The following is a 12,196-nucleotide window of genomic DNA, read 5'->3' as shown; positions in this document are numbered from 1 at the left end:
TGACTACCTGCGTGGAACCGGAATGGAGATGTACACCGAGACACTGAGCCCTACCTTCATTGGAATGCCCTTTGCGAAAGCTACTGAGTAAGTCGGTCCATGGACCAATCCAACATCCAGCAGATATCCACGCGCAAATCTGATTCAAGAGACTGGACCAACGTTTGCTGGCGGCAATATCCATCGTTCGATCGCCATTGCTCTACCCTTTTGTTTGATCTCGTGTTTGCGTGCCCCTGTGTGTTCTCCATCATAGTAATATCGTTTCTTTCTTGTTGCGTGGTTACGAGATAAACCGCGGTCGGCAGACATACGGAATCGTCCAAACAACCGCCAATTCCGTATCGATAATAGTGTTGTGGCGCAAGTGTGATTATTTTTAATTCATGCTTCTTCCAGCCAGAGTGACGTAGCGAACACGTGGCACGGCGATCGATTTTGTCGTCTAACGAGAAAAAGTAGGGGACTTGGTCTCCCGCTATTTTTATGGACTTTTTGCGTTGTATGTTACGCTTTTATGTCGTAGAGGGATTCAAAATTAGAAACTTAGATAAGATAGTTTTATGAGCTAGATCACTTTATTAGATTTTGTTTTCTCAGTAATGAATTAAATATGATGGTAGAAAAGATATTTTTAAACGATTATCACAGCGACATTGAAATGATAATCGATATCATTTTTCAAAAATATAAGGTAAAGAAAAAAATTAATTTTATAGAATATTTTTGACTTTTTTACAGACATATTTTCGAGAATTTTACGTTAAAAAAATTTCCTAACGCGTTGAATATCTCTTAATAAACGATTCAACAAATTAAGTATAAGATCAAACAAAGATCTTCAGCGTATATCAAGTTATTTTAATGTTATAGCTACAGAAAACAAACTTAAACTTATTTCATTAGACGAGTTAAAACAATTTCATTCATTCGACTTACGCCGAGTTCCTCTGCAGTTGTGCAAAAAGTTTATGGAAAACGGATGACTCTTCTACTCCTTCTTGTAAGACATGGACAAAACTTGTGGTTTTCATCGCGTATAACTCGGTCATCTACATAGGTAGAATCTCGAAAAATCGAACGAGAGGATTTTCTTTGAATAAGAATAGCGAAACTCGCTCGAAAAATCGTCGCCATTTATATCAGTCATGCTTGTTCATTTCGCGACTCGTTATCGCGATTACGTTAACAACAGAGTCACTCGAAGGAGGTCCGTAGTCTCTTGAATCGGAAGGCAAAAAAAAAAAAGGGATGAAGCTTCGCCTCGCCTATGTCTCTCACTACGCTCCACTCCGCTATATACGTAAACGTATATACATATATAAGTATATACATATATATATACATATGTATATACAACGGAACGAATCTCCGCGCATATATACATATATGTATATACATATTACAAATGATACATAAATGTGTCTATTATATTGTATAAAACCATATCTGTGCTACACCTAATCGATGTAAACCACCCCTTCATCGCTTCAGTAACGTATCTATATTTTCACCCTTCTCTGCAACTGATATATACGTGTAACTTTGCGAGACTTGTAACAATAACAATTAATTAACAGTAAATAGAGATGGTAGGAGGAACGACTGCGACGACTCGATCTTGTTAGAGAGCCGACTCGTTTAGACTCGTAGAGTATTCGCGAATTTTTTTTTTCTTTTTTTTATCCGATTCTTGTTTTAGAATTTCTGGAGAAAACCAGTCTAGAAATTTTCATTTAAACCGGCATAGTGGCGGACGGACATTCGAAGTAAATACGGTGATTATCTTGTCAACGATGAAGTTGCTGAAATTCATAGAACAATCCTTTGATCTGAGTTTTATTGTCAATTCTGCAGTAACGTGTTTACCATCACGGTGGTTATTTGACAAAGATGTTCTCTGAAACACACAAACGTACGATTCATATTTCCGATTCGTGCACAGGAATTTTGTATAAATGGAAAAAACTGCGGGAATGTAATATTTCTTTTTAAAGTGCTTTCTGAAATAGAAATTAAGTAGGTAAATAGTATTTTCTTTTTTCAATATAAATTTTACTTTAATAATTATGTTTACACATGCTTCTAAATCATTTTTAAATAATACCAGACGTAAATATCTCGATAAAAATATTGTACTATGAATCTAGAACTTTTGAAACGCTATTGTCTTGCTCCTCCATTTATAAAAATGGTAGCTCGAGAAATAAAATATCGAAGATCTGTCGTTCTTGTCATCTTTCATGTTTAATGAGAGAATACTCTCTTAGCATACTTTAGAACTTTGCTACATGCTTTGTGAAAGAATTATAACAAGAATATATAAAAAAAACAGTGAAGGGCTTGCGCACAAAGGATGTGAAATCTAACTAAAGGAAAGAAAATGCGAGAATTCAGGTTTCGATCAATCGATGAACCGCTGGGATTGATGGGAGAGACAGAATTTGCAAGAGATTAGAGTGTGTGCACTCGAATATGCACACGTAGAGCTACAGAGTGAGTGAGTGTGAGTGAGTGCGAGTGAGTATGCGCGCGTGCTCACCCCCGGAATTACAGCTTTAGGAATTTGATCATTACCGTTGGTCGTTCGTTTCGGAGACGGTGATAATAACTCTTACTCTCTCCGGTCGGTCGCTATAATTGCGAGATGCATCATCGTGCATGATCATCGTGCAACATAATACGGATTGCGCCACTCGAAATCAGCATCAGAGCGTTTCCGAATGCTTATACATTCTGTCTCGATCAGAGAAATGACCTAATCAGATTTGTTTACAGATATAATATACATACATTTTGTTGAGGACTATAAAATGAGCGCCTGCATCATAGGTGAATTTTTCTTCATCGACAGACGCGTTGATCAAACAATTATTTTTCTTTACGAAAAATAAAACGTCCCATTATACAGTTTCCCCCGGGAAGAGTGGCAGCGCGTTTACGTTACGTAGCTGCTACTTTTCGTTGTGGGGAAGGTCTCGCCGCACGTGGATCATGAAAGTATGATGACTTCGGGTTTGGTTGATTGGTGTTTCAGTCGCCGGACACACAGGCGTGGCAGAATGATTACCTGCAGGGCACGGGCTGCGAGATGTACACGGAAACCCTCTCCCCGTCCTTTACCGGGATGACATTTCCCCAAGCCAGCGAGTAAGTTCTCGCTGCCAATGGCTGTCACACACATAAACGTACCGAACAGATACTTACATCAGACACACATATACATTGACAATTATACGGACCATTCATACAACATTCAAACGAAGAAAGAACGATATAATACGTACGATACAAGAACATACATGTACAATATAATACACTCGGTTACGAATTTCTTTTCCTTCTGTCTCTTTTTCTCTCTTTGTCTTATATCTTCGTCTCACGAATTATTAAATACTGAATGAACTATTCTATGATATCTACAAACGTATATATATTATATAACAACATATTTATATATCATGAGAACTTATATATATATATATATATATATATATATATATATATATATATATATATATATATATATCGCCCCTCTCCTCGATCTTTTCAGTCTTTGAACGATTTTTTCTTTACTAGTATCTATATATTCGTCTTTGTCTATCTCCTTTTGTTTGGATTTTGCGTAGAGTAGTTCAGTTTTGAGCTGTACAAATTCATTCACTTTTTCTCTCTTTTTGCCTCCGTTCGATGCCCCGACTATTTTTTCAATCATTTTTTATTTTTATTTTTGAGCTGCTCGAAATTCTGCACAGATCTTTGTGAATTGCATAGAAATAAAGTAGAGAAACGTAATGACGGACGAATGCGGACTTTGCACGCCAAGAGTCGAAATCGATCGTGTTCGGTATAATTGGAATCGCTTGATTGGCAACCGGGGAATCGAAAGTGTTTTAAACGTTTGGGTCGCGGAAATTGCTAGAAATCGCATACCAGCGCACATGATTTGCGTACGAATAAGCGCGTTTCCGAAAATGTTCCTGTCGGGAACAATTTTAACGACCGTATCGAGACCGTCGAACGATAGCGTTTCCATATCTCGACACTATTTTACGGAGCAATTGATATCGAGATTGGAATTGCGCATTGCTTAATCCTTTCACAGCTTGATTCGTTTACGCGGCCCGCATAAAAGTCTTTTTTTCCTCTGCTTTTCAACAATTTCTTTCTTATTTTATTTGCTTCTCTTCTTTTTTTTTGTGCTATTCAATCAATTATCTATTTTTTTTTGCGATTTTTTTTTATTCCATTATCGCGTGCAGATCACTGCGGAAAGTAATTAAAAGTACTTAAATTATGAAGTTTGCGTGAAATGTATGCATTAAGTGTCACGAATATGACTTAATTGATAACCTTGAGGATTTTAATCTGAAATTGGCTCGTGCACAATATCGTGACCAATAGCTGTTCTTATAAATTTTAACTAGTTACGATTAGGCGCGCGTGCAAGAATCGTTGCAAAATCCGCATTCGTTTCAATAAAGCGTGCATTTCGCTTCGACAATGTCAATTTTTTTACGGCGCAACGTGAGACGAAATGAGAAAGAAGCGTACTGTGTCTTTTTTTTTTTCAAATTTTTATTTTATCAAAAGGAACAAAAAAATAACGTAGAGATTGTACATTTTTGGATACTTTTTTATATAAATACTTTTGACAATAAGACAGTAACGGGCAAGATTTTTGTCTTTTTTGTCAAATTTTAATGTCCGTATCCTTGTCATGGTGTGTGTTCTTAGATGTAGCGTTCTAATCTTCTCTTAACAAAAGCGCGTTTTTTGTACACGCATGCCTGCTGCTCTTTACCATGTAAAAGTATGTAAAACTTATTTTGGTAACACATTGACACAGGTTGTTGGACAAGTGTACGGGTGGATATCGATCGTAGTTCTGCTTAAATATGTACAGTACCCGTCAAAAGTATTTCGTTACTTATACAAACAGGAAAGTCGTTACTTTAATCAACGAAATATAAAACATATATTATCAAAATATTATTAATTCATATTTTATTACTGTCATTTTATGCTTTAATATCGTAAATATTAAAATTTATAACAAATAACAGAAAAATATTAAATTTTTAATCTTTCAAAATAATTTTCCTTTGCTTTCAATACTGCCGCACCATACTTTTAGCATTCTTTACAACAATTTTTTTAAAGTTATTATTAATATTTGATTCCAGCATATTTGCAAATACTTTTACACTTTCTTTTTGGTTAACAGGTTTCATTTTTCGGACACTTCTATCAAGTTCATCCCACAATAGTTTTATCGGATTAAGATCCGATTGAAAAGGTCATTATTATTTATTATAATTTGTAATTTTTATTAAAGTAACGACTTTCTTGTTTTTATAAGTGATACAATACTTTTGACAGGTATTGTATTAATAAGCACTGTTCGTTAACAGACTTTACAATCGACCTCGCAGTTTTGTTTTTGCGGAAATTATAGGGGGTATCGCTTTTTGCGAACACTAATATATTGTATAGATATTTGCTCGCTGATCCTGAGACACACACAATAAAAATAAAAAGCGACTTTCAATTAGAATTAGTCATATGGCTATCTTATATTTGAGAGACATCTATAAAATATCAAAAATATAAAATATATTTATACTTTATAAAAAAACTCACAATGGTAATTAATTTTTAGCGACAGAAATGTTTTTATATTCTTGTGAATCTTATTTACTTACATCTTATTATAAAAATAAACTTTGAAAAGAATGAATGTTGTGTAAAGCATACATACATATTCACTATAAAAAGTACAGAAACAATTCATATTACGCGTTTTAATTCTTACCTAATTATATATTTTATTTCAATTGCAAATTATTATACGTGAAATTAAAATAAATTTAATTAGGAAATATATTTATAAGATAAACAAGCACGGCTTGTTTCCATTGGGGGAAGTGGGCAAGTAAAACCTAAATATTATAAAAAAACTTACAGCAAAAGTTAAATATTACAAAAAATATTAAGCCTTCGATACCCAATAAACATATATAGTTAAAATATATAATTTATCTCTTAAGTTAACAAAATTACATAATAAATCGTCATAATACATATTATTTTATAACATAGTATTTTACAGTTAAGAAAATGATGAAAAATTTCTTAAGACAAAATAGATACGCCATTTATTTTATCCTTTCTCAACCGTCTGAATTGCACCGTATTTGTCCATCAAGATTATGTATCATCGATCTCTGTGATCTTTCAATTTTGCTGTTTTCTAAATAACACATTCAACACTTGAAAATAGTCAGCACTTTTGTTTATAAACATATCGCAATAGCGACAGCTTCTGTATATTATAAGCCTTTGAAAATTTACAAATTTTCACGCAAATTATTAATTTTAATGTGATAGATTTTGTATTTGATAATCAGTTGTAAAGGAATTTAAAGTTGCATGTATATAAGAAAACAAGTAGTAATTAAATATTTGTATTAAACAAAAATTAACTTAAATTAAAATATTTCTATATTTAAGTCAAATATTTTATATTTGACTTAAATATTTACATATTTGAATTAAAAAAATTATATAATCAACTAAACGCATTTAGTTAAGTTAACGACTTTTTTTCTCAGTGTAGCACTTATAAATAAAAGCAATCATAGATATAGAATTCTTTAACGACATATTGCAACCAATGTACAGAGATCAATGAATTGTATCATTCGCGAGACAGAAAGCTATATAATTCTTTCGAATTTTCTCTTTTGAGTTTTATGCGCACACTTGGATTATCACCATTATTTGGTTTGCGTGTGTGAGAGATCTACTTGTAAGAAGCGATCTTCACATTTGATACGATATAAACACTTTTATTATCTTTTTACGCCGTATATCATGTATATATACAATCGTATATATAAAATGCTTGTCGAACGTTAGTTAATCTGTTGGATCCTACACGGATGAGACCGGATCTCCTGAATGCCTTCTGGAACTTTGAACTAGATTAGGAACTTAGAGCGTAATAGATAGCCTATAGAGAGCGATAGAAACTTTCGATCTATCTTGGCATGCTTCGGCTCGTATTATTAGATAAGTAATGATCGCGTTTACGTAAGAATTTTCCTGCATGATGGCTTGCAATTAACTCAATATATGTTGCATTGTTGTTTGTATGATTGTTTAATGAATATTTTATCACCGAGGATAACGGGGTATTGATATATATATATATATATATATATATATATATATATGTAAAATATATTTAAAATATATATATACATATTTATCTGAAATTTATTCTTAAATAAATGAGTGATATAAATTTAATAAATACTTCCATATGTGAAATAAAATATATCTTTGCATTGCTAAGTGATTGCATTGATCAGTGCCCCGTTACGCAGTGGGTGTGTACACATATCTTACTAATGCATATTTGTCAATTAATAATGCTAAACGATGTTTATAAAGTATAAAAACTTGAAATTAGATAACATTACATTAAATAATGGTTATCATTTTTAGATATAGTATTTTTTAAAGTAATGTTTTGTATTATAAATTATGAATAATAAATAAACTATAAAATATAGCACTTTTGATTTGCCATACTTTTTAATACACATTTTGTCATGTGCAATCAAATACAATATAATTTGATGGAAATACTTTATGCTACGTTGAGCATTTAATATATACATATTTTTCTGCAAAGAATGAAACTTGTATTCGTATACAGATATTCATATCTAAGTAGTTGTAGCATTTGTATAATTTTTATATATAAAATATTTTCTCTATTTTCTTAAATGTAAAATTCATACGAGAAGCAGAAGTTTTTATCTTTACGAATTCAAGTTTTATTGTTTGCTTTTAATGCGTACGATACTGAGTTGAGTTTCTCAAGTAGTTATTTCTTCTTCTATTTTCTTAATGGTTTGTAATATATTATAAAAAATTATACCATTTATATTCTTAACATTACTTGTAGATATTTATTATATATTACGATTGATATTTTATTTCGCTGTAAAATTTTTATATTATATACATAGAATGCTATTCAGATTGTCGCACATTATTATATCTATTTACGTAAATATATATACACACACACAACTCATTATCAATGACGTTTTACCTTTGTGATACTTCTATTTGCTTATCACAGTCAATAGCTATTTTCTTGTATATAATATCGTCACGTCCATAAATGTATCACACAAAATAAGTAAAATGTACGCAGACTTTCTGTTAGCTTGACATACTTGCAAGACATCAAATATTATGCATGACTTCGTCGTAGGTTGTGCTTCACCAAACTGAAGCTTTTACTACTGGCCATCGAGATAAAGGGCGAAGGCGGCTCCGACAGTAAAATCTCGATTAATCCACGTGGTGCCAAGATCGCTGCAAATACTCAGGGATTCTTCATTGCTCAATCTGCTGACGAAGTAAAACGGTAAGAAAATATTTTGAAACAATTTAAAATAGGTTTATTTAGACATTCTTTTACTTAATATATAGCGTTATTAAGGTTTTTTCATTTACCGATATAAGGTGGTATTTAACGCAAATCAAACATATTCAAATAATCAGGATATTTTCTATGACAATATGTCTACAACAATAATTTATATATGATATAGCTTGGAACAATTTTGTAATTTTCTATAATATAATGAGAGCGACGAGTAATATATATATATATATATATATATATATATATATATATATATATATATATCTGTATTTTATTTATATGAAATTTTATTAAATTACTCTATTATATATTCTTTCACAAATATATATATATAAAATTTCAGTTTTATTTTCCATCAAATAAATAAAAATTTAAAAGATATCTTTTTTTATAATTCGTATGATTAAGTGATGTTTGTTTTGTTTATTTTCAGGGCGTGGTTCTATTGCAAAGCATGCCACGATGATATTAAAGATGAGACTCTGATCAAGAAGTGCAAGTGCAAAAATTGTAAGTCTTTCTAGCCCAGTGATCCTTTACAAGTCTTTTTCGATTCTTGCCAAATTTTCTGCCTAAACGACATTCGATCTTCTCTTTCGCCGGTTATTATACATATGTTTATATCTGACATATAACTGTACACAGATGTACATAGAACGCGCTCGATCTATCAATAGCATTGCGAGTCCCACACGCGGTTTATCTTTACCCGTTCTCTCTGTCGATCGATATCGATAGAGTGTTGCATTGCCATCGGTGTGACTCGCAAAATTAATAAACGTCTCGACATGTAAAATAACGTATAAATGCGAACGGGTCACGTAGGAAAGCTCTCTTTATATCTCTTCTTCTCCACCCCTACATCCGGTTTCTGCCGGTTTACCCTTTTTTACTCCTTTTGTTCGTTTGAGAGAACGCGGTAACAGTAATAAATGCGACTATTAAAGAAGTGACACGGTTGTGACCATCCTATTGTGATATATGATCTAGTGGGGCAGCAGCAGCGCTCCTGGGGCCGGGACTTAGGTAACGTCTCTCACACTCGTTCGTTATAAGTCTGGTACTTTACTATCATCTGTAATCTATCTCTTAACACTTATTTTTATCTCTTCTTATCTATTTTATATACGATCTTGGCTCTTGATCCAACCCCCTTCACTCGCCAAACATCAACTAATGGCTCGCTGCTCATAACCATTTGATTGTACCATCTACTGTTCTGCCTTTGTATTAAGACTCTGTTTTTCGCGCCTTGTGATTATCTATTATCCTTTTTAAGTTATTCCCTTTCTTGATTTCTCTCTTTTTCTTTCTCTCTCTCTCTCTCTCTCTCTCTCTCTCTCTCTCTCTCTCTCTCTCTCTCTTTGTCTATCTATCTCAGTGTCTTATCGATACATACATATATACCTCCCACATTAATCAATCTCTTGCAAGCCAAGGTGATGATTATGAGGATGATTATCATAATGACGATGATAATCAATATAATGATGATTGCATCTTTTATTATTATTGCAAGATACAATCCCCAAGACGATGTGACAATCGGGTACTTCTTCGTTTTTCACCGTCATGTCGCTTATTATTCTCGAAAACAATTTGCTGAGGTCTGCATAACAAGTGATATTCTTACGCATATCAGTGTGCATAACAATGAAAAATAAAAAAATTATCAAGTATCTATTGATTATATTGAGAGGTCAAGTTGCTTCGTGTGACGCAACACGTTGAATGTGATGAATTTATTTTTCGTTTGGAGGAAATATTTTTTTTCTCTCTAATCGCGCGATAAATGACGTGAAAAATGAAGTACCGACTAACATGTAATTCCCGATAGTCCAGTCAGTTGGCGCATGTCCACCTGACCAAGAACGAAAATTAGTCTGCACTAACTAGTGTCTACTTTTCCCCCCCTCCCCCCCTCGCTCGCCTTGCATGCATGATTAGCTCTCGGATTCGGACCCGTTTATGCCATAATGGTAATGACAGCTTCTTTCTCAATCACTGTCTGTCTTCATCCTCTTTTTATATCTCGCTGTCTCCGTTCTATTCTCCGAAACTACCCCCTTCGATCGTGTGTTCTCTCTTTTTCTCTCACTTTCCCTCTCTCTATCTTTCTCTCTTTCTCAACGTGTTAACTGTGTTGTCGAGGAGATTCCTCGCCGATCGATCGGCCCGATCGGCCGCGATCGAGACGCGTATCTTCACCGCATTCACGCGCGCTCTCACGTTCGCCGGACGTCTCTCGTTCTCGAATCGTCGTGAAATTGGGCCGTCCGGTGGTACGCAGACGACAGGAGCATTCCCCATTTGTCCTACAAACGACGAAACCAACGTCGTACCGTACAGGCACATCGGGTAGTTCCCGGGTCGCCCCTACCGACAATTCCGTCCATGTCACATGCGACATACCGGGCATCGGGTTCGTACACTCGTACACGATCACATATACACAACTACATATCCACATAAGTCTCCCGTGAGTAGAGCGACTTACCGTTCAATCACGATCAGTCTTGTCCGTGTTCAGGAACGGTAATACCCTAAACCCTGGGCAATCAACGTTGTTCCCGGTACTCGTATCTCACTCGAGCGACCTGCGATCGGTCGAACGATTACGACGTTAATCCGATCGTTTTAGGTTTTACAAGAATCAGGCGGTGTGACGAGAAAAAACTTGTCAAGGTAACTCGCTCCGATGAGCGAGCTTATTTTCTATTTTTCAGATATCATCGACAATATATATCTGTTTATGGTTAAACATACATTTGTGATTAATGACGTGCTCGAATTCGTACGTGGACCGACGAAAAGCTGTTAACTTTCTATATATCGTCATATTTTATTGTAATTTCGACTATTATACGGAATAATTATAATAATAAAAATAATTATATTGTAGAATTAATAATATATTTAAGAATAAATATATTACTAAATAGAGTAATTGTAATAATAATGTATATACTTATTGAAAAAAAAAGTTGAGTAAAAATTTTATTTATTGAATTTTCACATAATATTATTAAGTATTTCCTTGTCTTATTTTAAGTACTTTCGTCCAATGATATATTTGACTTTTTGTTTTTTGTATTTCTGCATACGCAAAAATTCATGCAATTTATTCTATTCGCGCGTGAGTGCACGTACGAATTCGGCAAAATTTTCTGTTACTAAAAAAATGTGTCGTAAATACTAGCAGTTCATGTTTTTCCCCTATGTATATATGATGTTTGTTCATTTACTCACAAACCCGTGTCCGGGTCGATCGCTGGATTTTTACAGATGTGGGGATGATGATGATGCAGACCGGCATGGTGAAGGGAAACACTGCCTACAGCAGTTACCTCGACGGTACGCCTGTTTCCGGCTTCCTGTTCCATCCTCTCCCGTACATGCATATCCACTTGTCGCAGCTTTTGCGAGAATTTGTCAGTATAAATGAATACACTCGTGAAGCGATTCTTTAAATTAATAATATCGAGTTTCTGAAAAATTTTTAAATTATCAATATATTATACATATATATTTAATTGTCAATAAAAATATATCTCCGATTTATATTCGTTATTCTGACAAAATACGTTCTGCCAGAGTCGATATCCTTTAATATATTCAAAATATTACCGGTAACGAGGTGATGTAAATAATATCGCTTAGTGTATTTGATCTGCGATATTAAAAGTTTTCGCGTCTGGTAGAACCAGGTGGGCCTAACATGTAACG

At 33.8% G+C, this 12,196-nt stretch overlaps 1 protein-coding gene across 4 annotated transcripts in view; it reads left to right on the top strand.

Moving 5' to 3' along the window:
• Positions 1 to 12,196, top strand: part of Slo (calcium-activated potassium channel slo) — a 102,969-nt gene that overhangs the window by 68,815 nt on the left and 21,958 nt on the right. For 3 of the 4 annotated variants that reach the window (XM_072892599.1, XM_072892598.1, XM_072892597.1), the window contains exons 13-15: positions 3,038 to 3,150; positions 8,294 to 8,449; positions 8,904 to 8,980. In XM_072892599.1, coding sequence (XP_072748700.1) covers positions 3,038 to 3,150; positions 8,294 to 8,449; positions 8,904 to 8,980 — 346 coding nt within the window. Of the gene's footprint in view, positions 1 to 3,037; positions 3,151 to 8,293; positions 8,450 to 8,903; positions 8,981 to 9,460; positions 9,497 to 12,196 lie in introns of all 4 variants that reach the window. The other variant, XM_072892600.1, reaches the window with a different exon arrangement.

The sequence above is a fragment of the Anoplolepis gracilipes genome, chromosome 5 (genome assembly GCF_047496725.1).
Source record: "Anoplolepis gracilipes chromosome 5, ASM4749672v1, whole genome shotgun sequence".
NCBI classification, from domain to species: domain Eukaryota; kingdom Metazoa; phylum Arthropoda; class Insecta; order Hymenoptera; family Formicidae; genus Anoplolepis; species Anoplolepis gracilipes.
Note: the sequence above shows the minus strand (reverse complement) of the source record. Positions and strands in the feature narration are given on the sequence as shown.